This window comes from Leucoraja erinacea, chromosome 1, assembly GCF_028641065.1.
Source record: "Leucoraja erinacea ecotype New England chromosome 1, Leri_hhj_1, whole genome shotgun sequence".
Classification (NCBI taxonomy): Eukaryota; Metazoa; Chordata; class Chondrichthyes; order Rajiformes; family Rajidae; genus Leucoraja; species Leucoraja erinaceus.
The window spans coordinates 29232927-29260380 of record NC_073377.1 but is presented as its reverse complement, the minus strand read 5'-3'; the positions used below and the strand labels follow the sequence as shown (position 1 = coordinate 29260380).

The window sequence follows — 27454 nt, the reverse complement described above, 5'->3', positions numbered from 1 at the left end:
TGCTTTGTCCTGCTTCTTCTACCTTCCTTCTCCCCCCCACAATCAGTCTGACGAAGGGTCTCAACCCAACGTCACCTATCCATGTTCTCCAGAGATACTGCCAGATTGCTGAGTTACTCCAGCACTTTGTGTCATTTTGTGTATTAACCAGCATTTGTAGTTCATAATTTCTGTATTGAAACTAAACAAAATTGAGCTGTTTCCAGCTACATCCATTAGGCTATATGGAGGCTAAAAAAATTATCTAAGCGTAAATGCAGCAGGCATGAAAGACTGAGCGATTCTAATACAAGCCTGTCATATACAATTGAACTTCCTTTCGCAGGCAAGCCATCTAGGTGGCCCAAAGCTATCTTTTAGCAAGAAGGACATTTTGTCCAACTCAAGCTGGGAAGGATGCAGTGAAGATATACGAGGATGTGGGCAGAAATCATGGGTCTGAGGTACAGGGAGAGGTTGAGCAATCCTAGGACTCTATTCCCTAGAGCACAGGAGGATTAGGGTTGTTATTATAGAGGAGTACAAAAATCATGAGTGGAATAGAACGGGTAATTTTACTTCAAAGTCACGTGAGTGACTACGTGAAGAGCACACCAGTCTGCGTGCTAGTCAATATGCGGAGGCCGCCGTGGAAGCTCCATAGGAGCTCAGTTTCATTATTGCAAGCCGGACTTTAACCACCGTGGAACTCCATTAGGAGTTGGGGCTGCCGGTGCAGCTTGGGAGCTCTCTGCTAAAAATAGCAATAGACGGTGTTTTAATATAGCGACTACGTTTCATATCATGACCGCGACCGGTAACAGCGACTGGTGTTAGCCGTGGCCAGGGCAACGAACGGCTGCCATAGCGCCTATATAAATTGTTAAACATAGAAACGCTGCTGAGGCACCAAACGCTGGTATCAGAATATAGTGTGTGCTCTATTCGTTGGGGCTTTTTGATATATTACGCAAATTAAAGATCTATGTCAAAAATATAAAGAACTGGTTAAGGTGGTTAAAAATAGAGCTGGCAGTTTTTAATAGCAGGTACACAAAAATGCTGGAGAAACTCAGCGGGTGCAGCAGCATCTATGGAGCAAAGAAAAAAGGCAACGTTTCGGGCCGAAACCCTTCTTCAGACTGATCAGGGGTGGGGGGGGCGGGGAGAAGAAAGGAAAAAGGAGGAGGAGCCCGAAGGCTGGGGGATGGGAGGAGACAGCAGGAGGGCAGAGGAAGGGGAGGAGACAGCAAGTACTAATAAAATTGGGAGAATTCAATGTTCATGCCGCCAGGATGCAGACTCCCCAAGCGGAATATGAGGTGCTGTTCCTCCAATTTCCGGTGTTGCTCGCTCTGGCCACGGAGGAGACCCAGGACAGAGAGGTCGGATACGGAGTGGGAGGGGGAGTTGAAGTGCTGAGCCACCGGGAGGTCAGGTTGGTTATTGCGGACCGAGTGGAGGTGTTCGCCGAAACGATCGCCCAACCTCCGCTTGGTCTCTCAGATATAGATCGGCTGACATCTAGAGCAGCAGATGCAATAGATGAGGTTGGAGGAGATGCAGGTAAACCTCTGTCGCACCTGGAACGACTGCTTGGGCCCTTGAATGGAGTCGAGGGGGGAGGTAAAGGGACAAGCGTTGCATTTCTTGCGGTTGCAAGGGAAAGTGCCCAGAGAGGGGGTGGTACGGGAGGAAAGGGAAGAATTGACAAGGGAGTTATGGAGGGAGCGGTCTTTGCGGAAGGCAGATATGGGGGGAGATGGGCAGATGTGGCGAGAGGTGGGGTCACGTTGAAGGTGGCAAAACTGACTTGTATGTGACGGCTGGTGGGGTGAAAGGTGAGGACTAGGGGGACTCTGCCCTTGTTGCGGGTGGGGGGATGGGGAGAGAGAGCAGTGTTGCGGGGTATGGAAAAGACCCTGGTGCGAGCCTCATCTATGGTGGAGGAGGGGAACCCCCGTTCCCTGAAGAATGAGGACATTTCAGATACCCTGGTGTGGAACGCCTCATCCTGAGAGCAGATGCGGCGTAGACAAAGGAATTAGGAGTAGGGGATGGAGTCCTTACAGGAAGCAGGGTGGGAAGAAGTGGGAGTCAGTAGGTTTATAGTGGATGTCGGTCAGAAGTCTATCACCTGCAATGGAGATAGTGAGGTCAAGGAATGGTAGGGAAGTGTCGGAAATGGTCCAGGTGTATTTGAGTGCCGGATGGAAGTTAGTGGTGAAGTGGATGGTCAGTCAGTTGTGTGAGGGTGCAGGAGGTGGCACCAAAGCAGTCATCGATATAGCGGAGGTAGACGTCGGGGATGGGGCCCTGGTACATATTGAACAAGGATTGCTCAACGTAACCGACAAAGAGGCAGGCATAGCTGGGGCCCATGCGTGTGTCTATAGCTACGCCTTGTATTTGGAGGAAATGGGAGGAGTCAAACGTGAAGTTATTGACGGTAAGGACCAACTCCGCTAAGCGGAGGCGGGTGTCAGTGGCTGGGTATAGGTTGCTCCTCTGGTCGAGGAAGAACCGGAGGGCTTTGAGACCATCCTGGTGGGGGATGGAGGTGTAGAGTGACTGGACGTCTATGGTGAAGATGAGGGGGTGGGGGCCTAGAGAATGGAATGCGCGGAGACGACGGAGAGTGTCTGAGGTGTCTTGAACATAGGTATGGAGGGATTTAACCAAGGGGGATAGGATGGAGTCAAGGTATTTGGAAATGAGTTCGGTGGGGCACGAACAGGCAGAGACAATGGGTCTTCCAGGACAGTCAGGTTTGTGGATTTTGGGGAGAAGGTAAAATTGGGCCGTGCGGAGCTGGGGAACGATGAGGTTGGAGGCTCGGTCGGGTAGGGCATGGGAGTTGATGAAGTCGGTGATGGTGCTGGAGATGGTGGCCTGGAGCTTGTCAGTGGGGTCATGGTCCAGGGGTAGGAAGGAGGAGGTGTCCGAGAGTTGGCGTGTGGCCTCAGCTTTGTAGAGATCGGCGCGCCAGACTACCATGGCACCTCCTTGTCGGCGGGTTTGATAACCCAATCTGGGTTGTTGCGGAGTGAGTCGATGGGAGTACGTTCATGGGGGGGATTGGAGTGAGACAGGGGAGTGGAGAAGTTGAGGCGGTTGATGTCGCGACGGCAGTTTTGGATGAAGAGTTCTAAAGCCGGAAGATGGCCACGATGGGGGTTCCATGAGGAGGGTGTGCGTCGGAGATGGGAAAAAGGGTCATCAGTGGGTGGCAAGGACTCCCATTGGAATCATTGGAATCATCATTGCCATCCTCTCTGGGATAGGTAGTTACCAGCAGGAAGCTTGTCTGGCATATAATATAATTTTTATCTGACCTGCAGGTTCATGTTGTGAACCAACAATGTATTTATAATAATCCATAGGCTCTCAATACCAGTATTCCTGATTGAGTGGCAGGTCGAAGAGATTGTGTTGTGCACTCTGGCGACTCAGACATGTGGTTTCAGTCAAAGGACTGTGAGGCAATTCCTGATTCAGCCTTGCATTATACTAATTTCCACTGAGGGAAAACGCTGAGTATTCGTGGTGACTCTTAGTCAAGAGTTGACAGGGAACTCGTATTCCCACATCAAAGGGAGACTGTGGTTTCAGCTCTAGTCATAAGGTTCTGATTATATGTTATCAGCGAAATGTATGAATAACTAGATAATGCATCTTCCGCGGCAAGAGAAGCCAAAGGATTTCCGTCCGTATGGTCAATAGAGGAACAGGGGTTTCGAGTGCAATCAGTGACAGCTCATCTGAGGATGAGTGGTCTGGCCAAGGACTAGAGGGGTCTATTTCTGATACTTCTCAAGATTACCGAATAAGGTTAACATTTGGCTAATCCGATCATGTGTTTAGTTACTCAGTTTAAGATGGATGATTGGCTTTCAGCAATTCAACTGATTCAGAGGATCGATCTTGAAGTTGCATACTCTGCCATATCTATACACACGAGGCACAGATTCTGCTGTTTTTGATAACAAAACCAGTGGTGAAAACCAATGCTGCCCTACTCAGATTAAAGGGCATTGTGTCATTGAGTTTTAGGTAATATGCAAAATTTGCAGCTGATAAAACTTAGGGGTTATCTGTAGATTCCTTTGGCAATATTAAAAATGAGGCAACATAAAATTTAACAGTGCCAATTTTGCCTATCATTCACGCCATGGTAAGGAGGCTGAAGCAACTCTTATTTAGTCACGAGTGATGGCTGGAGCAGCCTGTCTTCTCGGGCAGCTAGCTCTGCACAATTGTATGAGAAGCTTGTGAACAACATATCTGAGTTATTTTTAAATGGAAGTAACAGAGGTTTATGTGGCTTTCAGTTTGAGCCTAGAGAAGCGTTTATGTGATAGCACAATTGACATTGCTTGTGCTACTTTGTCATTCTCTATAGTACCATGTGGGATAATAAATGATTGGTTATTCACCCGCGGTTCACTAACATTGTGCAGGGTGTCTTTTATTTGACCACTCTAATAGCCTACACTCATTGTAGTGTGTGATGTATAACAGTAAATTATTATGCAAATTTATTCTACTATATTCTTAAAGGGAGCAGTATTTTTAAGATGATTATGCTTTCAGCAACTGATCTCAGAAAGAACAGAGCCTTTACTCAAATCTCTGGCTCGGTCTCTACATCATAACTGACATTAGGGTAGCTTGTTATGGGAATGATCTCATAAGCAAAATGGGCAGGATTGCGTACATTTGAAGTTCACAGCATACCCACCAGAGCAGAGATCGGGGGTGTCATTAGGTATATAAGTGCACTGGGCTTGCTAGTACCTATGAGATGAAAGATAGTTTCTTTTTTGTTATTCAATACTCAAGATATTGCTGATGGCTCATTAGCAACAAATAGAATGGATTTTCCCTTTCATCATACAGCAAGAGGCTTACATAGTGCGTGATAATAAATTATAAAATTTGGTTGAATATGTCTGGATATTTGCAGATAGAATTCTGCACAGTGTTGCATGAGTTATTGTCTAACTCAACAGTCTACTGGGACTATGGTCCGGTTAAGAACAATGGCCATGTATGCAAGTTACCATCATGATATTAATAACCCATGTTTTTTCTACCATTAATGGTTTATCTGTTTAAGTGTTTCACACACAGATTGGGTTACTGCATGAAACTACAGAGCTTTGAATTCTTCACGTAGTCACTCACGTGACTTTGAAATAAAATAGAAAGATTAAACGAGAACTTACCGTTTGAAGTTTGATCTTTATTTTATGAGAAGTTGAAGTGAGGGAATATGTGCCCTCCACTCCCAACCCTACTTCTCATAAAGACCATTCGGTAGTTTAAGCTCGTTAATCTTTCTATAGCTTAGGTCAGCAACTATTCTGTGGTTTCATACAGCTGCTCTAAAGATTGATGCACATGCGGACTGGCGGGCTCTTCATGTATTCCCTCACTTCAACTTCTCATAAAATAAAGATCAAACTTCTAACGGTAAGTTCTAGTTTAATCTTTCTATACTCTTGCACAGAGTAGGGGAGTGGAGGACCAGAGGACATTGGTTTAAGGTAAGGGGAGAAAGTTTTAATATGAACCTAAGGGTACATATTTTTTACACAAAGGGTAGGTATGTGTATGGAACTAGCTGCCGGATGAGGTAGTTGAGGCAGGTACTATTGCAACAAAGGCAGGTGAGACTAGTGTATTTCACTATGTTGGTCGGTGTGGGCAAGTTGGACCAAAGGGCACTTCCATCGACTCCGTCACTACAGACCAAGTACTGGTTTGTTTAAGCATTAGAAAGGTAGCATGTGCATGAAGCTCTTCAAAATGGACACGGCAAACAGAAGCCATCATAAACTGGCTGCCTACTTGCTTTTCTTCGAATTAATATTAGCATACATCGCACCCCAATCAGGTGGAGGCTCACATCAGTTGAAGATGAGGAACAGCAGCTGTTTGCCTTTCAACAGCCCAATCATAGTAGGCGCTGACTCTGGACATACTGTATGAGCCTTTGTTCATAATGCTGGCATCTGGATAACATTTTGCAACAGCTGTTGTCTCATGTGCATAAGGCTATCCTAGGGCAAACCACTAAGGACTTGCCTTGTCTTTGGCCTGTGGTATATCTAATCAATGCAAGTCAGGTATGAAATGTGCGTAAATGTTTCATTCTGCAGGACATACATCTTGAGTTGAATTTAGTTGATTGTCGCGTGTACCGAGGTTCTGTGAAAAGATTTTCTCTCACCTTGTTAGAAATTCAAACATAAATAATATAATAAAATCTGCAGACCACTTCACAGAAAAGCAAGAAAGATAAGGGTTATACAACTGTCAAATGTAATTAAGTCACATCGGCACGGTGGTGCAGCGGTAGAGTTGCTGCCTTACAGCACTAGCGGCGCCAGAGACCCAAGTTCAATCCTGACTATGTGTGCTGTCTGTATGGAGTTTGCACGTTCTCCCCATGGGTTTTCTCCAAGATCTTTGGTTTCCTCCCACACTCCAAAATATTACAGGTTTGTAGGTTAACTGGCTTGGTATAAGTGCAAAAAATTGTCCCTCGTGTGTGTAGGATAGCGTTAATGTGCGGGAATCGCTGGTCAGCGGGGACACAGTGGGCCAAAGGGCCTGTTACCATGCTGAATCTCAAAAACTGGAAACTAAAACTAATTGACATTCGGGGTGGATTTTACTCTAAATTGCTATCTGATGGCGGTGCAGGCTCGAAGGGCCGAATGGCCTACTCCTCCACCTATTTTCTATGTTTTCTATGATTATTTGAACAAAATCACATGGTGCTGTAGCTTAAATTTAATTGTATGGAGAATGTACCAGCACCTTTAGAGGAACATTAATTTAATTTATTTGGTACAGATGTCCATCGGAATAAAATAAAGACTAAGTCAGTGAGATATTTTTAGACCGATTTGAATTTGAGCAACTATAAATTGTAGGAGGGGACGAAGTCTAACGGAGATAAAGCATTCCTTTTAATGTAATTGAGGAAAAATGAATTAAAATAATGTCAGCCGATGTCTTGCTTTCAATACAATGAGAATTGCATGGAAGATAACACATTTGGGACTCAATGGAGACAAAGTGGAGATTAGATGAAAACAGACACTTGTCACACAGTCAAAGTAATACATAGTCACAATATAGACCAATTTTCTATTGCTGGGTTAACTCTCGATTAAGAGTTGTGAGGCTTAACCAATTATAGTGAAAGGCCTTGATAGAGTAGACGTGGAGAGGATGTTTCTACTTGTGGGAGAGTCTAGGACCAGATCAGAATAAATCGACATACCGTTACAAAGGAGATGAGGAGGAATTTCTTTAGTCAAAAGACAGTGAATCTGTGGAAATCATTGCCACAGAAGACTATACAGGCCAAGTCAATGGATATTTGTAAAGCGGAGAGTGATAGATTTTTGATAAGTATGGATGTCAGGGGTTGTGGGGAGAATGCAGGAGAAAGGGGATGGGAGAGAAAGATAGATCAGCCATGATTGAATGGCAAATAGACTTGAAGGGCCAAATTTCTGCTCCTATAACCCATATACATGAATTAAATGGCAAAATAGGCTCAAGGAGCCATATGATTTGCTCCTAGCTCCAAAATCGCATGTGATAGAGAATTTAAACACTACTAAAGATAGACACAAATTGCTGGAGTAACTCAGCGGGACAGGCAGCATCTCTGAATGGGTGACACATCAGGTCCAGATCCTTCTTCAGAATCTGAAGAAGGGTCTCAACCCAAAACGTCGCCCATTCCTTCAATCCAGAAATGCTGCCTGTCCCGCTGAGATACTCAGCACTTTGTATCTATCTTTGGTGTAAACCTGTAGTTCCTTCCTACACCTTAAACACTACAAATGTCATCTATTAGATAATGCAGAACTCTATAGCAGTGATGTATAACTGAGTAGAGTATCACATAGAAACGTAGAAAATATGTGCAGGAATAGGCCATTCAGCCCTTCGAGCCAGCACCACAACTAAATATGATCATGGCTGGTCATCCAAAATCAGTACCCCTTACCTGGTTTTTCCCCATATCCCTTGATTCCGTTAGCCCTAAGAGCTAAATCTCTTGAAAACACCCAGTAAATTGGCCTCCACTGCCTTTTGTTGCAGAGAATTCCACAGATTCACAACTCCCTGGGTGAAAAAGTTTTTTCCACATTTCAGTCCTCAATGGCCTGCATCTTATTCTTAAACTGCGACCCCTGGTTCTGGACTCCCCCAACGTGGGGAACATTTTTCCTGCATCTAGCCTGTCCAATCCCTTAAGAATTTTATATGTTTCTATAAGATTGCCTCTCATCCTTCTAAATTACAGTGAATATAAGCCGAGTTGAATCTTTCTAGCATCATATGTCAGTCCCGCCATCCAGGCAATGAACCTGATGAACCTACGCTGCACCTCCTCAATAGCAATGGGAAAACCTTGGCTGAACCTGGCACTCACGTATTGTGTCTACTCGCCTTACCTCTGCTGTTGATTTTGATGTTCATGGGGATCTGCGATGCCATGGCCAGCAGGTTCTGCTGCAGTGCCTGTTGCATGAACCTCTGCTGCTCCTCCGCCATGGCCAGCTTCCTCTTCTCTGGTGGTTCCCCCGAATCCAGCTTCTCTCGGAGCTGGTCCAGGGCTACCGCCTGCGCTGCTGCCATCTGCGACACTGCGGCCTGAGCTGCGAAGGCCTGGCTGGTGCTGACGTGGTGGCCCGCAATGCTGAGCGGGATGGCTATCCGATTGTGCCCCGCTGTTGACAGCGCAGATTCCTCTGGGAATGGGAAAGGGCAAAGAAAGTCAGCAAAATGAGGCAGATTGGTCCGCCAAACACGAGGCTGGCTCTTTCACTTCCATTCTTAGTGGAGGTCAGAACTACGAGGTTTGCAAGAAGAAGACAATAATCACATAATTATGGGGCAGGAGGATTCTTCACTTTGAACTCACCAGCTCCCTTTAGGGCCATTTTATAAAAATTAACAATAGATATAATAGAAATCAAGGATAGATACAAAAATCAGCAGGTCAGGCGGCATCTCTGGAGCAAAATAATTGGTGACATTTCGGGTCAGTCTCAAGAAGAGTTACTGATTCTTTTTTTCTAGAGAGTCTGCCTGACCTGCTGAGTCTCTTCAGAGTTTGTGTCCTTCTACATTGTAAACCAACATCTGCAGTTCCTTCCTATACATTTATTAGAAATCAAATCAGGGATCTTCAAACTAATGTGGAAACAAAGAAGTGCAGATGCTGATTAATGCACAAAATGGTACAAAGTGCTGGAGTAACTCAACAGCATCTCTGGATAATATATTCAGGTGACGTTTCGGTTTGAGACCCTTCTTCAGGACAGTTTCTTCCCATCTGTCATAAGGCAACTGAACCAACCTGTCACCAACTAGAAGGCTGTCCTGACCTACCATCTACTTCATTGGAGAACCTCAGACTATCGTTTAGCAGACTTTACTGGACTTTTTCTTGCACAAAACATTATTCCCTTATCCTGTATCTGTACACTATGGATCACTTGATTGTGATCATGTATCGTGTGTTTTGTTGATTGGATTGCATGCAACTAAAAAAGCTGTATGCTGTACCTCAGCATACGTGACAATAATAATCTAAACTAAACTAAACGCAGGCTGTCATATTTAATGAGCAGTATCTGTGGAAGGAGAAAAAGAGAAAATGCAACAGGTCATCAGAACGGAGAACAGATCATCCACCTGAAACATTGTCCATTTCTCTCTCCAAGAATGCTGTCTGACCTGTAGAGAATCTCCAGCGTTTGCTGTATATTCACATTTCCAATATCTGTTTTTGGATCCTAATTCAGATGCCTGATGGGGGTTCAAACATTAACATTCACTCTATCCCCTCACCCCCCCCCCCCCCCCCTTCACCCCCCCCCTCTCTCCCCTCCCCCCCCTCTGCCCCCTCCCCTCCCCCCTCACCCCACCCCCATCCCCTCCCCTCATCCCCTCCCCTCCCCCCCCACCCCCCCTCCCCTCTCCCCCTCCCCCACCCCCCCTCTGCCCCCCCCCCCTCATCCCCTCCCCTCTGCCCCCCCCACCCCCCCCTTCCCTCTCCCCCCCTCCCCCCCCCCCCCCTCCCCCTCTCTTCCCCCCCTCCCCCCCCCCTCCCCCCCTCCCCTCCCCCCCCTCCTCGGCCCCCCCCTCCCCCCCCCTCTGCCCCCCTCCCCTCCTCCCCCTCCCTTCCTCTACCTCCCCCCCCCCCTAACTATCCCTCTCCTCCACCCTTCCCTCCTCCCCCGCCCTCCTCCCCCCCCTCCCCCCCCCCTCCCCCCCCCCCCCCCCCCCCTCCCTCCCCCCCCTCCCCCCTCCCCCCCCCTCACCCCCTCTGCCCCCCCCCTCCCCTCTGCCCCTCCCCCCTCCCCCTCTGCCCCCTTGTGCCCCCCTCCCCCCCCCACCCCTCACTCTGCCCCCTCCCCTCACCCCCCCTCCCCCCCTCTGCCCCCTACCCTCATGCCCCTGTCCCATCACCCCCCCTGCTCCCCCTCCCCCCCTTCACCCTCTTCTGCCCCTCCCCTCACCCTCTTCTGCCCCTCCCCCACTTCCCCTTCCCTTCATCCCCCACCCACCCCCTCTGCCCCCACCCTCATCTTACCGACACCTACTGTTTTAGACACAGGGTGTGGTATTTGTTTTCCATTGACTTGTTAATGTAAGGGGAAAGCTTACAATTAGTGGCAAGACCCTTTGCAGCATTGATATAGAGAGGTGCATTGATGTAGAGAGGGATCTTGGGGTTCAAGACTACAACTACCTGAAACTGAAAACCCAAGTTGATAGGGTGGTAAAGAAGGCATGTCGTATGCTTGCCTTCATTAGTCGGGGCATTGAGTTTGAGTCAGGAAGTTATGATGCACCTTGATCGGACTTTGATTGGGCCACATTTGGTATATTGTTGGCTTAGCGCCAATTGAAAAATGTTATCGCTGCTGCTGTTATCCTACTCATGGGTTTTATTTTATCACATATCACATTATTTATCACATTTATTCAGACCACTGGACCCATGCCAGTTCCAAAGAGAGCTATCCCATTAGTCCCATTTATCTTTCCTGTCTCTCCTATCGCTAGAAAAACTCTTATATGCCCAAAACAGTACTGATTTTAAGACTTTGCTAGCGACAAGTCGTGGAATTAGCTGCCCATTATTGATGAAGAAGTGATTTGATGTTACCCGAGTTAATGAAAGACAGTACAGTAATTTGGAAGTCCCAATATCTGCCTGATCTGATATGATCTGAAAGACAGCAACTCTGACAATTTCATTCATTCCACTCCAGAGATGCTGCCTGACCCGCTGACTCATTCCAGCGTTTTGTGTTTAACATTACAATGATAGACAATAGACAATAGGTGCAGGACTAGGCCATTTGGTCCTTCGAGCCAGCACCACCATGCACTGTGATCATGGCTGATCATCCACAATCAGTACCTCGTTCCTGCCTTCACCCCATATCCCCTGACTCTGCTATATTTAAGACGGTCTTCTTTAATGCGCCTCATGATGCACATACCGTTTTGTAACAGGAACAGGCAACAACAGTAAGTTGCTAAAACTACCACACTATAGATGTTAAACATTGTTGCCATTTGAAGCAGTGAAGGGTGACTATTCCTCTGGCTCCAATCCTCTATCAGTTCCATGCACGGCCTGGCAGTCTTTACACACTTGGGACTATAAGAAGAAGGTTTAATTGAAATCATCTTCTTCTGATAATGAAAGACATTGGAGTACGGGGAGGAAAGATTTAAAGGAGAGGGAACACTCTTTTGGATGACTGCATTAAGATGGGACAAATTATCTTTCTAATGTGCAGTGGCGGAGGGAAGCTATTCTGGTGAGGCACTGCACTATACAGATGAGGAAAGCCCCAGGCTCCATTTAATTTAGTTCTAACTTACTGCTAATTTAGTGCATGCTGGCTGGCAAAACACAGTTACAATCTTGGCTGATGAGTCCCGGCTAAAAAAAACTATTTGTGTGAATGCAGCTGAAACATAGAAACATAGAAAATAAGTGCAGGAGTAGGCCATTCGACCCTTCGAGCCTGCACCACCATTCAATATGATCATGGCTGATCATCCAACTCAGTATCTTGTACCTGCTTTCTCTCCATACCTCCTGATCCCTTTAGCCACAAGGGCCACATCTAACTCCCTCTTAAATATAGCCAATGAACTGGCCTCAACTACATTCTGTGGCAGAGAATTCCAGAGATTCACCACTCTCTGTGTAAAAAATGTTTTTCTCATCTCAGTCCTAAAAGATTTCCCCTTTATCCTTAAACTGTGACCCCTTGTTCTGGACTTCCCCAACATCGGGAACAATCTTCCTGCATCTAGCCTGTCCAACCCCTTAAAAATTTTGTACGTTTCTATAAGATCCCCCCTCAATCTTCTAAATTCTAGAAGATTGAGGGGGGAATCTTATAGAAACTTACAAAATGAAATCAGCACCCTTGCAAGCTTTGTTAAGCACTGTCCCGCACAAATGGATAATAACCGATTTAAAATGCTCCGAGGCAATGCCATTGGGAAGGGACATTTTTCATAAACCACATATTTCTCTAAATCTTCACATACCTGTCCAAATGCCTTTTAAACATTGTATCCTCCTCCATCACCTCCTCTTGCAGCTCATTCCATATACACATTGTGCTCCATGGGAAAACACCTTTAAATCTTTCCCCTCTCTCATCTTAATCACATGGTCTCTAGTTTTAGGAACTCCACCCTCAGAAAAAGACTATCACCATCTATGCTCTTCATTATTTTATAAACTTCTACAAGGTGGGAAATGGTCCTGGCCCATGAATGTCTCCTTAAAACTCAAGCTCTGCATCCAGGTAACATACCTATGAATCTTTTCTGCTTTCTCTCTAATTTAATTACGCCCTTCCTATACCGGTGGCAATCAAAGCAGAACACAATATTCCAACATACCTTAACTAATGATTTATACTACACTAACACAATGTCCCAACTCCTCTATTCAATACCTCGGCCGATGAAGGCAAGCATGCCGTATGTTTTCTTCACCACTTTGTGCACCTGTGTTGCAACTTTCAGGGAGCTATGCAATTGTTCCCCAATTTGTACAAGGAATTGGAAATGAAAACAGAAATGCTGGAAATATTCAGCAAGTTAGGCAACATCGGTGGAAAGAAAAGTTTTCAGGTTGGTGACCTCTTATTAGAACTTACCTGGTGAATTTCTCCAGCAATTTCTGTTTTCATTACAGATTCCCAGTTGCTATGATTTTTGCTTCATCCTTCTTAATCCATTTCTGGCATTAGACTGCTAAATTTCTAATGTAAAATAGTTGTTTCCTTTTATGATGCAATCATGGTTATTAACCTAATTTAATATATATTTAATATATATTTAAAGCTCCTTTATATCCACCTTAAATTGCTTATAATAATATCTGAGCCTCTCCTCAATACTTTTCATTTGTTATTCTCTGGAAATTGAAACTGAAAATCACTTATCACATAATAATTTAAAAAAAAAATACACACACTTTGGCTTAAAACAATTTGCCCATTATTTGAAAATACTTAAATCTCCCCATCACAGAGGAAGGAAGGAAGGTAACTAAAATGCCTGACACCATGGGAAAGAGAAATAAACATGATCCAGGTTTTGCAGTCTTTATGCCAAGAGCCCTTGTTAAGAATGTACACTCACGTGCCCAGATTCATCTTCATCAATGAGTTCAACATTTGGTACAAAAAAGTCCACAGAGTAAATCCATTGCATATCAGTAAACACATTTTAAATTATTAACTCAAGGATCAGATAATTCTGAGCGCATGGAATATTTTACCATGTCAATTTAGAAACAAATTTACAAGCCAATATTTCAACACTAACTTTTAAACATCTCATCAATCTATTATAACAGAGCCTAATTATGTAAAAATAAAAAATAATACCTTTTTTTATTGAATGTCCATGGCTAATGTGGCCACCATTATGAGTGGATATAGCTATGGTTGGCATCTGTATCTTCGGAGAGGATAAGATATTTGGTGTCCCCACAGGGGAGTAGTTAAACAATGTAGACCCATAACTTTGCCTCCGGCCCTCTCGTCGGTTACTATCAATAGCTGCCTGGAGCTCTCCAGGTGAGCTCAAACCTCGCTTTTCACATTCATATGGATATAGGTACTTCATGTATCTGGCAGGCAATTAAAAAAAACAAATTAAGTAACAAATAATTACAGGATGTTTGAGGCCGTACCTTGGTTACAACAGGTTTCCATTCCCGAGAACAGTTTGCAATCCAAATCCGCCTCTACTTTGGAAATGAACAAAAGTACTGTGTGGGAGAAGGTCACAAAAACATATATCATAGGAGCAGAATTTGGCCATTCAGCGCATCGTCTACTCCGCCGTTTAATCTGCTTCTTCTTCTTCTTGCGTATGGCGTGCACAGCCTAAAGTTGTAAGACAACTTGTTTAAGAAGGAACTGCAGATGCTGGAGAATCGAAGGTAAACAAAAATGCTGGAGAAACTCAGCGGGTGAGGCAGCATCCATGGAGCGAAGGAACTAGGCAACGTTTTTGGTCGAAACCCTTCTTCAGACAACTTGTTCTGTTTGATCTTCTGTTTGTGCACGCCAGGTTGATTAAGCATGGTTGATTAAGATTAAACAATACAGAGCTTGCAGTATATTTTTACACCCATTTAACATCAAGCTCCTGGAGACAGGTAAACATATGCATGAAACTAAAATATCTTATTACACTTCCACAACATGAAGGCATTATCCTGGCCTTCGAAATATCAATTAGAGTCATAGAGTGATACAATGTTGAAACAGGCCCTTCGGCCCAACTTGCCCATACCGGCCAACAATGTCCCATCTACACTAGTCCCACTTGCCTGCGCTTGGTCCACATCCCTACAAACCCGTCCTTTCCATGTACCTGTCTAAATGTTTCTTAAACAATGGGATAGTCCCAGCCTCAATCACCTCCTCTGGCAGCTTGTTTCACACACCCACCACTCTTTGTGTGAAAAAGTTACCCCTCGGATTCCTATTAAATCTTTTCCCCTTCACCTTGAACTTATGTCCTCTAGTCCTCAATTCCCCTACTCTGGGTAAAAGACTCTGTGCATCTAGCCAATTTCCTTCAGGCTGTAATGTTGGCTTCTGTGGGAAATGATATCAGACCTGCAGAAGCAAATAGGATTGGGCGGGCTAATTGGACAAAGATATCTCTGGATGAGCAATAGCTTTTAGTGCAGTTCTTCAAGCTTGACGCCTCCATCCTTCTACCTCCAGAGACATGAGCTGCTTGCCAATTTGGCAGCAGTCAACAGAGCATGTCTGGAGCATCTTGCTGCTCATCACCTTGACTCAGCTAACTAAGAAATTTAAAAGCAAACGTTTTACTTGATAATTCACTGGACATTGGTGAGGTCACTTTTGGAGTATTGTGTTCTGTTTTGGTCACCCTGTTGTAGGAGAGATGTTAGACACAAAATGCTGGAGTAACTCAGCGGGACAGACAGCATCTCTGGAGAGAAGGAATGGGTGATGTTTCGGGTCGAGACCCTTCTTCAGACTGATGTTGTTTAGCTGGAAAGGGTACAGAGAAGTTTTACGAGGATGTTGCCAGGTCACGAGGACTTGAGCTATAGGGAGAGGTTGAGCAGGCTAAGGTTATTCCTTGGAGTGCAAGTGGATGAGGGGTTATCTTATAGAGGTGTACAAGATCATGCGGTGAATAGAAAGGGTAAATGCACAGTGTCTTTTACCCAGAGTAGGGGAATCAAAAAACAGAGGTCATCGGTTTAAACTGAAAGGGGAAAGATTTAATAGGAACCTGAACTTTTTCACCCAAAAGGTGATGGGTATATAAATGAGCTACCAGAGGGTAGTTGAGACAGGTACTCTCACAACATTTAAAAGACATTTGGACAGGTACGGTACAACGATAGGAAAGGTTTAGAAGGATAGAAGGATATGGGCCAAATGCAGGCAATTGGGAGTAGTGTAGATGGGGCACCTTAATCGGCATGGACTAGTTGGGCCGAAGGGCCTGTTTCCATGCTGTATGACTCTATAACTCTTATCAGTAAAAAAAATAAGTATATAGAACAGTGTACTGGACAGCCAGTGGAACAGGAAAAATCAATGGATTTCAGGGGAAAAAATATGTTTCTTCTAATCAACCCATCCAATTCTGGAATATAAGAAATACACCAAAGGGATTCTGTGAATACATAGTGTACAGCACAGAAGAAGCCTATTTGGCACATCATTCATGCTGAGTGGCTCAGAGCAGAGCATTCCCATTGCTCCCATTCCCCATCCTTATTTCCCTCTAGCTCTGCAACTTGAGTGAATTGCCACTTGCCGACACTATGGAGTCATTTACAGGCCCGCATTAAGCTACCAGTACTTCTTGGGATGTGGGAAGATACTGGAGCCCCTGATGTAAACCCATACCGACATAGAAACATAGAAACATAGAAAATAGGTGCAGGAGTAGGCCATTTGGCCCTTCGAGCCTGCACCGCCATTCAATATGATCATGGCTGATCATCCCACTCAGTATCCCGTACCTGCCTTCTCTCCATACCCCCTGATCCCCTTGGCCCCCTTAGACATAGAGAGAACATGCAGATTTCACACAGACAGAACCCAAGGTTACAACCAAGACCCAGTTCCTGTATCTTTGAGACGGTATTGGTGGACTGTTCAACAGATTTTGGGTCCATTTGTTCCCATTATTTTGTTTTTCCATGAAAGTGTATAGAAAATAAGAGGGGTTAGGACCAGAAAAGTTTTCGAACTTCTTCTTACCCCTTTTGAACATGAACGATATTATTTGTATTATTTGAGTTACTTATCTGTTTGTTTTCCTTTGTGTTTTATTTTCTTTTTTTTATTGCTTACAAGTTTATTTGTGTTTGTATTTTTTAACATGTTCAATAAATTAATAAAGTAAAAAGTAAGTATTGGTCTTACTTTATTATTGTCACTGGTACTGAGATACAGTGAAAGCCTTTGTTCTGCATACAATTCTGGTAAATCATACCATGTGTGAGTACATCAGGCAGTGCAAAATGGAAAATAAACTGAGTGTAGAATATAGTGTTACACCGACAAAGAAAGTGCAGATTTTTTTTAAAGTGCAATGGCCGCAATGAAAAATTGAGATTTTTTCTTTAGCTAATGAGATGTCGGTAGCACCAACTGCTGTGCCTCTATTCAGATTATAACCATATAACCATACAACAATTACAGCACGGAAACAGGCCATTTCGACCCTTCTAGTCCTTGCCGAACACATAATCTCCCCTAGTCCCATATACCTGCGCTGAGACCATAACCCTCCATTCCCTTCCCATCCATATAACTATCCAATTTATTTTTAAATGATAAAAACGAACCTGCCTCCACCACCTTCACTGGAAGCTTATTCCACACAGCTACCACTCTCTGAGTAAAGATTAGATGGACCTTCTCTGCTCTTATCATGACCAGAACTTTACTAGGGTTATAAATAAGACCATACTTGACACATTATTCATTTTATCCACTGATCAATTTGCCTTTTCCATGCAGGTAACCATAGCTGGAGATACTGTTGGATGCTGCATAATATGCCACTATAACTTACAGTGGGTTCAAGGAAAGAGTGTTCACGTCGCGGCCCTGTTTCCACCAATCTTTCTACCACCACACACAAGAAGCACAAGAAGCGACAAGACAGGCACCATTGTATGCAGATGCCGAGAAGTGTGTTCAGTTCTGGCTGAACAACTTCTAATCTTGTGTGTGGACTCGATAAGACTGACAGTGTTTTAGAGATAACATCCATGTTACAAAATGACTTGAGAACAGATGATAGGAAAGCACATACATCAAAATATAGGAGATACAAGAAACTGCAGATACTGGTTTACTTGGTGATGATGGGGGTAAGTGCAACTGGGCGGAAGTCGTTGAGGCTTGCCGCAGTGGAGTGTTTTGGCACTGGCACGATGGAGGTGGTTTTAAGGCAAGTGGGGACAACTGCTTGGGCAAGTGACAGGTTGAAGATGTCAGTCCAGATGTCTGTCAGCTGCGCAGCACAGGCCCTGAGCACGTGCCCGGGGATGCCGTCAGGGCCAGCAGCTTTACGTGCATTAGTCCTACTCAGTGCCACGTATACGTCGTAGGGGGTGAGTGTGAGGGGTTGGTGATCGGCAGGTAGCACAGCCTTGATGGCTGTCTCTAGATTGTCCCTGTCGAAGCGGCCATAGAAGTGATTAAGCTCCTCAAGGAAGGAGGCGTCGCTGGATGTGGGGGTGGTGTTGGAGGGTCTGTAGTCCGTGATGGCCTGGATGCCTTGCCACATGCGTCCGGGGTCGGAGTTGTTGTTGAAGTGCTCCTCAATCCTGAGCTTATGGCAGTGCTTGGCCTTCCTGATGCCCCTTTTCAGGTTAGCCCTGGATGAACTGTAGGCTCGAGCATCGCCTGACCTGAAAGCGGTGTCCCGTGCTTTCAGCAGTAGCCTTACCTCGCTGTTCATCCATGGCTTCTGATTCGGGAATATGGTCACCTGTTTGAGGGAGGTGACACTATTGATGGTGGAGTTTATAAAGTCCAGAACAGAGGATGTGTAGGAATCAATGTCCGTGTGGGAGTCAAGGGTGGCCTGGGCTGCAAACGCCTTCCAGTCAGTGTTTCCAAAACACTGCTGAAGTGTGAAGTCCGCTTCCTCCGACCAGACTTTAACTGTCCTCACAGTTGGTTTAACCCGTCTGATGAGTGGGGAGTACTTAGGGAGCAGGAACAATGAGACGTGATCAGACTGACCAAGGTGGGGGAGGGGGATGGTTTTGTAAGCTTCAGCCATGTTGGTGTAGACTTTGTCCAGTGTCTTGTCTACTCTAGTGGGGAAGGAGACATGTTGGTGGAATTTGGGGAGTACAGTCTTCAGGTTGGAGTGATTGAAATCACCCGCAACAATGAAGGCTGCATCGGGGTTGTGCGTCTGTTGATTGCTAATGGCAGTATGCAGCTCTTTCATTGCAAGCTTGGCATTAGCATCAGGAGGGATATAAGCTGCAGTCACAACAGTGGAGGTAAACTCTCTGAGCAGATAGAACGGTCTGCATCTAACCAAAAGGAACTCAAGGTTAGCTGAGCAGTGACTCTCAATGATGGTGGAGTCCGTGCACCATGCTTTATTTACATAGAGTAGGGATATCAAGGACCAGAGGACAAACTGGAGGTTCAAGGTGAAGGGGAAAACATTTAATAAGAATCCGAGGGCTAACTCTTTCACACAAAGGGTGGTGGGTGTATGGAACAAGCTGCCAGAGGAGGTCTTCTTCTTATTGAGACCACACACAAGCTTGGAAGTTGTTCAGTCAGAGCTGAACACACATTTTACGGCATCTGCATACAATGTCTTGCACCTCTTGTGCTTCTTGTGTGTGGTGGTGGAAAGATTGGTGGAAACACGGCCACGAAGTGAACGCTCTTTCCTTGACCCTGCCAGAGGAGGTTGATAAGGCTGAGACTATCCCATCATTTAAGAAACAGTTAAGACAGGTACATGGATAGGACAGGTTTGGAGGGATATGGACCAAGCGCAGGCAAGTGGGACTAGTGCAACCAGGACTTTGTTGGCCAGTGTGGGCGTGTTGGGCTGAAGGGCCTGTTTCCACACTGTATCACTCTATGACTCTATAGATGTGAACACTACTGGGTATGACACTGTTGAGTGTATAGACACTGAGAATGCATGAAGAATTTTGCACAATTTTGGTATTGTATATATTTTTATTCTGAAGTTTATTTTTGCCATCAAAGCTTGTAAAAGCCACTTTCAAATGGCTTTCCGAAACTGTGCTTCTTTTTCTCTCCGCACCGCCTGAAAATCATTTTGATGTTCTCATCATCGAAGGGATAGATAGGAGTTGCAGCCTCAAAAATATAGCCACTATCATCAAACACCCCCTGGCCACACTCTCATTTCACTCCTGCCTTCGGGAACAAGGTATAGGAATCTGAAAATTGTTTCCATCAGGTTCAAGAACAGCTTCTTCCCAACAACAATTAGACTCAAACAGGACACAACATTAACCTCAATTATAAACTCCTGTGGATTGTATTTGGTCAAACAAAGGAGTTTAGGCATTTTTGTATTATTGTTATTAATTTATTGATTTTTTTTCTTTATTATATATAATATGTGACTATTGTGTTTAATTGCCTGTAACACTGCTCTATGGATGAATTTCACTGTTTCATTGTATATATATATATGACAATTAAATACTCGTGGCTTTCTGCCTTCCTTTGATCCTAATCAGTGATGTCATAAGGTCCATCTCGGAGCAGAGACCAAAGATCTAAGATCTTTGGCGGAGACGGCGTTCCAGCTTTCGGCGATGGCGACATCACCATGGAGGTCCGCTGGACTGGAGAGCGGTATCTTCGGCCTGGATCGATCGCCTCAGCGCAGAGGGAGAACAAGGAGGGAAGAGACGGAGACTAAGACTTTGCCTCCATCACAGTGAGGATGTGCTTGGTGAACTCACTGTGGTGGATGTTTAATTTGGGTTTATTGTATGTTTTGTTATTATTGATTCTGTGTATGACTGCATGCAACATAATTTCGTTCAGACCGAAAGGTCTCAATGACAATAAAGGATCTATCTATGTGGTAGGAACAGAATTAGGCCATTTGGCCCATCAAGTCTACTCCACCATTCAATCATGGCTGATCTATGTCTGCCTCCTAAACCCATTCTGCTGCCTTCTCCGCATAACCCCAGACACCAGAGGCAAGGGACTCAGAGTGGATTGCAGAGACAGAAAGCCACACAATCTGATCCCATTGCACATTGAAGAGTCATTCTACTCTACCGCTACAACTGCCCTTTCTGTACCCTGAATCTATTACAAGCATGTTTGATTGTAACATAAGACACATTTGTGTTTACTTACTGGGTTCTCAAGGTGAAAGCAGCACTGGTAATAGAGGTAGGAAGGTTGAGGCCTTTGGTGATTTCGCGCCAGATCTTCTTATTGATAACTTCCACTAAGCCACCTTTTTCAGTGACAAGCTTGTACAGACTGTAGAGATCTAACACCTGCTTGGCCATGATGGGAATCCGATTCACTGGAGTCCCTGTGTAAATTAAAAAAAATATCCACAATCAATTACATTAGCTTCAACAAATCGACAGACGTTCCACAGTTATAGGCTAATTAATTTGATTAAGTAAAGCACCTAATTGTTCAGTTTCTGTCAAAAAGGGGAAAAATAATATTTACTCCTCTTCCCAATGTATTGATGTTACACAGTTAATAAATGAAACAATTTCTGCTGCATTCAGTTTCAAATAATTTAAAAGGGGAGCAAACATATAATATTGACCCTGCAATTTTATTGCAAAGTGAAAGGTCATGGATCAAGGTTCGCCAAATTGGAAAAGAACAGGAGATAAGATAAACAAAGGAGTGATAAGTTAACACAATTCTGGAAATATTTGTGGTTGGATTGAGAGGGAGAAACCATGCCAAATGCTACCAAGATATTTAGCTCCATTTTATTATTATGGTTCAATCAATGTTGAATATTTTCTCTTCTGGAAATCCAATGCAAGTGAGCTCTATATTATGGGGGGCAGATTACCTACTAAAAAAACTGACAGTATTGTGAACACAAAATTATGTCATCTGCACTTGCGATAGCACGAGGTGAAATAAAAATACCGTGCTTATTTACTTTACTTCACAGGAATTCTGCAAAAGAGATTTTATTTCCTGTCTCTAATTTTTGGGTCAGAATCTTGGGTGAAATCCCATTACCTGACAGCTTGTAATGCAAGGGTCACCAGCATCCCTCATTTGAACTATTACATACGTATGCCGGGGCAACATAAACAACATGGAAAATGCCTTTTAAATCTGTTCAAATCTGTCGGTATTAGTCTGAGATATTCCGCTGATGTTATCAGAAAGGATAAAGCTTGTCTGGTCTTATACTATGCACAAGTGCCAGCCGATCATTTTGAACAAGGCTCTTACTCGTAAGCAAGTAAAAAGTTAATAAAGGTGGGCCCAAAATGTAGTAGTGTAGGTCTTGATGAAATTCAAAAGAAAGGTAACTGTGCTTTGTTATAAATGAATTATCACAGCCTCTGCTCATCAGTAACATCAAACCTGCCTTGTTAATGGTCATCCTAGACACTACTCCATTGTGGTTTAAACCTTTCAAATTTCAGACATTTGCAAATTTTGCAATCTCCCGTCATTTTCAATTGCCAACCACAGTTGAAAATCATCATTCCCCACCTCACACAGTTTGAGCTTTCTCCTTCATTGACGTGAATATTACTACGCATGCAATTGTTCCATAAATAGGTTAGCTCAGTGCAAGCCGCAGCTCCCATGAGTTACAGGGCAGAAGCCATCACTTGCCCTGCATTCTGCACTTTGTTTTCCAATTAAATATTTTAAAATGATGCATTGACCATTACACAGATAGCTGAGCTCACTGCTGTTTGTGGTTAATACCAATGATGTGGATGTGAATGTACAAAGCGTCATTGGTAAGTTTGTAGATGAGACTAAATTAGATGGAAGACAGTGAAGACAGTCATCAGAAATTGCAGCAGGGCAGCAGGCATCAACTGTACAAGTGGGCTCAGGAATTCCCATTAGAGTTTAATGCAGGTCAGTGCGGGGTTTCATTTTGGGAAGTCAAACCAGAATGGGGACTTCACAGTGAATGCAAGGGCCCTGGGCAGTGTTGTAGAGCAGAGGGATCCAGGAGTACAGGTACATACGGCTTCTGATAGATTGACCTTCATCAGACAGGGTATTGAGTATAGAATTGGGGACATTATACTACAGTTATCCAAGATGTTGATGAGCCTATTAACCTACAAACCTGTGCGTCTTTGGAGTGTGGGAGGAAACCGACGATTTCGGAGAAGACCCACGCAGGTCTCAGATAGAAAATACAAACTCCATACAGACAGCACCTGAGGGATAGGTTATACAGGCATTTGGAGAGGCAACGGCTGATTAGGGATAGTCAGCATGGTTTTATTCATGGGAGGGAGGTCGTGTCTCACAAATTTGATTGATTTTTTTGAAGATGGCATTTAATCCTTTAATTTTAAACAGGTCAAGTTTCACTAAATAAAGAGGTGATTTGGCTTGATTGTAATCATGTATGTTTTTCTGCTGACTGGTCAGCACGCTACAAAGGTTTTCCACTGTACCTCGTGACAATGAATTGAACTAATTAAACTAACTACTACATTTGTACAAAATCTCCAGATTTCTATACAGGGAGTGCAATGAAGATTTACTAGACTGGCTCCTTGGAGTCCACGTCTGTCATATGAGGGGAGATCGAGTAGACTAGGCCTCTATTCTTGACAGTTTGGAAGAATTAGAGTTTAGGTGTATACTAAGACAGACAAAATTCTTAGAGGGTTTCATATGGTAGAAAATCCTGCCCTTATTCATGTCCAGAATAATGTATCCAAATAAGGGATAGGCCATTAAGAATGGAAATGAAGAGAGATTTCTTCACTGTATGGGCAATTTTCTACTGTTTGGGCTGGGGTGGCTGCATCATTGATACTACTTGATACTATCATGCCCAACATTGAACTAATTGAGGGAATGAAGTGTATAGGAAGGAACTGCAGATGCTGGTTTTCACTGAATGGGTGACGTTGTGGGTCGAGATCCACCTTCAGACTTCTTCAGAGTCGGTAAAAGGGTCTCGATCTGAAACGTCACCCATTCCATCTCCCCAGAGATGCTGCCTGTCCCATTGAGTTTCTCCAGCATCTTGCGTCTATCAGAGAGATTTCTGGATATTAAGCAGATCATGTCATTTGGAGATGGGGCAATAACATCTGAAATAGATCAGCCAAGATCTTGTTGCATGGAGGAGCAATCTCGAGGAGATTAATGGCCACTCCTACACATTTTTCCTATATGCATTGGTCATAAACCCAAAATAATCCCCACCCCATAAATCTGATCAATTTTCATGGTGGGGGTCCCCTCTAACCTTATACAACTGGCACAGCAGTAGAGTTGCTGCCTGACAGCAGCGCCAGAGACCTGGGTATAATCCTGACTACGATACGATATGATACAATACTATACGATACATATACGCTAGAACTTTATCCTAGAAGGGAAATTGACGGGGGCTTGTCTGCACGGAGTTTGTACGTTCTCCCCATGACCTGCGTGGGTTTTCTCCAGGATCTCCAGTTTCCCCCCACCCTTCAAAGACGTACATGTTTGTAGGCTAATTGGCTTGGTAAATTTGTGGGTAAGAATGGGCGATGTTTCGGATCGAGACTCTTTTTCAGACTGAAGAAATCTGAAGAAGGGTCTTGACCCGCAACATCACCCTATAGGTGTAAACCAGCATCTGCAGTTCCTTCCTACACACTTAATTTGCATAATTAGTTCAATGTTGGGCATGGTAGTATCAAGTAGGACCAACAATCTAATTAGTGCAATGCTTCAGCACAACAACATCAAGTAGAACTCAATGATCTATTGCTTCAGACCTTGAATAACAGCTTCACATTTGCTCGGGAGATTGTAAATACTCAAATTGCTCTGCAAATATCATGAGATATGGAATGATATATCAATGCAGAAAGCAGATTATTGAACCTGATAATGTGTGTGTAAGTGGTTCTTTTGTACACTTGGCCTTTCTAATTAACCTGAGTTTAGCTGAGAGCAGCCTATTGTAAGCTGTGGATTTATGATAATACTGTAAAGACGAGTTCATTAAATATATGTCTGGCTCTATAATTCTTCATGTTCACTGGGGTTTCCTGAAAGGATAATTTGTAAATCACACTGTCGTGGAAATGATTTATTTTTCATTTAATGATGTTTCAAATTTCACAGTGAATCAAAATGAAACATGAAATTTTAGGTGTTTTATATTATCTGCTTCATTAATTTTACATTATTCACAGTTGTTCAGAGAAAATGAACCTTCCGATATCAGCTGATATATATATTGCTATTTTAAGTAAATTCACATATTTTTTGGCTCTAGTTTTCCTGAAAGTGTTTTTAATATGTTGGGTCGTGATGATGGGGGAGTGCGGTTGATATCAGAGTGTGATGATATCAGGGTGAGAGAGGGCTGCTAGTGCAGCAACTAATCAGCTCTCCAGATTTGATTCAACTCTATAGATGAATTCAGATCCACATCTTCCCGGTGATTACAAGAACAATTTACATGTAATTTAAAATGCAATACCTGCTCTTTTATCTCTTCACCAATATTAAGGAACCCGGTAACTCTTTTTCAAGTGAAGAATGAATTCACTTGCACATCTTACAACTTAATGTATTGTTTTCAGTGCTCAAAATACCAACAATAGAGAAATCTGTTTAGTTTAGATTGTACATTTTGGGGACTTAGTTTAGTTTTGGTTTAGTGACCCTTTGGCCCACCGAGTCCGCGCTGACAGGCAATCCCCGTACACTAGCACTCTCCTACACACTGGGAACAATTTAAATAAAGCCAATTAACCTACAAACCTTTGGAATGTGGGATGAAACTAGGACACCCGGAGAAAACCCACACAGTCACAGGGAGAACATACAAACTCTGTATAGGCAGGATTGAACCTGATGTTGTAATGCAGCAACTCTACTGCTGCACCACCGTGTCGCACACCTGATTGATGATATTTGCGCCTGGTGGAGATTTATTTATTCCTCTAACTCGCAAGCAGCTAATAGAGTCATAGAATTATTACTGCACAGGAGGAGGGTATTCATAAATCCTCGCGCACAGAACTGTACAGCATAAAAACAGACCCTTCGGCCCACAAGGTCTGTGCCAAACATGATGCCAACACCAACCCTTATCAGCCTATACATAATCCAAGTCTCTAGAAGGATGAGAGGGTATCTCATTGAAACAGATAAGACTGTTAAGGGCTTGGACACACTATAGGCATGTTCCCGATGTTGGGGGAGTCCAGAACCAGGGGCCACAGTTTAAGAATAAGGAGTAAGCCATTTAGAACGGAGACGAGGAAACACTTTTTCTCACAGAGAGTGGTGAGTCTGTGGAATTCTCTGCCTCAGAGGGCGGTGGAGGCAGGTTCTCTGGATGCTTTCAAGAGAGAGCTAGATAGGGCTCTTAAAAATAGCAGAGTCAGAGGATATGGGGAGAAGGCAGGAATAGGGTACTGATTGGGGATGATCAGCCATGATCACATTGAATGGCGGTGCTGGCCCGAAGGGCCAAATGGCCTACCCCTGCACCTATTATCTATTGTCTATTGTCTCTTGAATGCCACTACGGTTTCTGCCTCCATCACACCCATCAGCTAGTTCCACCTACCACCTTTTGTGTAAAAAACCTTCCCTGCACATCTCCTTTAAACTTTGCTCCTCTGAGTTTAAAGCCACTGTATGTTCTCCTCTGCATTCTTTTCAACGTCTCCAAATCCTTCCAGTAATGGGGCAACCAGAACTGCATGCAAAACTCTCAATTTGGCCTAACAAAAGTCCTATAAAGCTGCACCAGGACATAGACATAGAAACATAGAAACATAGACGTCCTACTTTAATACTCTAGTTCCCTACCGAAGAAGGCAAGCATATGCTATATACCATATGCCTTCTTTACCACTCTGTCTACTTATGTTATAACCATATAACAACCATATAACAATTACAGCACGGAAACAGGCCATCTCGACCCTTCTAGTCCGTGCCGAACACATAATCTCTCCTAGTCCCATATACCTGCGCTCAGACCATAACCCTCCATTCCCTTCCCATCCATATAACTATCCAATTTATTTTTAAATGATAAAAATGAACCTGCCTCCACCACCTTCACTGGAAGCTCATTCCACACAGCTACCACTCTCTGAGTAAAGAAGTTCCCCCTCATGTTACCCCTAAACTTCAGTCCCTTAATTCTCATGTCATGTCCCCTTGTTTGAATCTTCCCTACTCTCAGTGGGAAAAGCTTTTCCACGTCAACTCTGTCTATCCCTCTCATCATTTTAAATACCTCTATCAAGTCCCCCCTTAACCTTCTGCACTCCAAAGAATAAAGCCCTAACTTGTTCAACCTTTCTCTGTAACTTAGTTGCTGAAACCCAGGCAACATTCTAATAAATCTCCTCTGTACTCTCTCTATTTTGTTGACATCCTTCCTATAATTAGGCGACCAAAATTGTACACCATACTCCAGAATTGGCCTCACCAATGCCTTGTACAATTTTAACATTACATCCCAACTTCTATACTCAATGCTCTGATTTATAAAGGCCAGCACACCAAAAGCTTTCTGTACCACCCTATCTACATGAGATTCCACTTTCAGGGAACTGTGCACAGTTATTCCCAGATCCCTCTGTTCACCTACATTCTTCAATTCCCTA

General features: G+C 43.9%; 1 protein-coding gene across 3 annotated transcripts in view; it reads right to left on the bottom strand.

Annotated features, from left to right (window-relative positions):
• arid3c (AT rich interactive domain 3C (BRIGHT-like)) overlaps positions 1–27454 on the bottom strand; it is a 447638-nt gene that overhangs the window by 15716 nt on the left and 404468 nt on the right. For all 3 annotated transcript variants that reach the window (XM_055632177.1, XM_055632191.1, XM_055632184.1), the window contains exons 4-6: positions 20982–21165; positions 13956–14200; positions 8466–8762 (exon numbers count right to left, since the gene is read on the bottom strand). In XM_055632177.1, coding sequence (XP_055488152.1) covers positions 8466–8762; positions 13956–14200; positions 20982–21165 — 726 coding nt within the window. The remainder of the gene's footprint in view (positions 1–8465; positions 8763–13955; positions 14201–20981; positions 21166–27454) is intronic.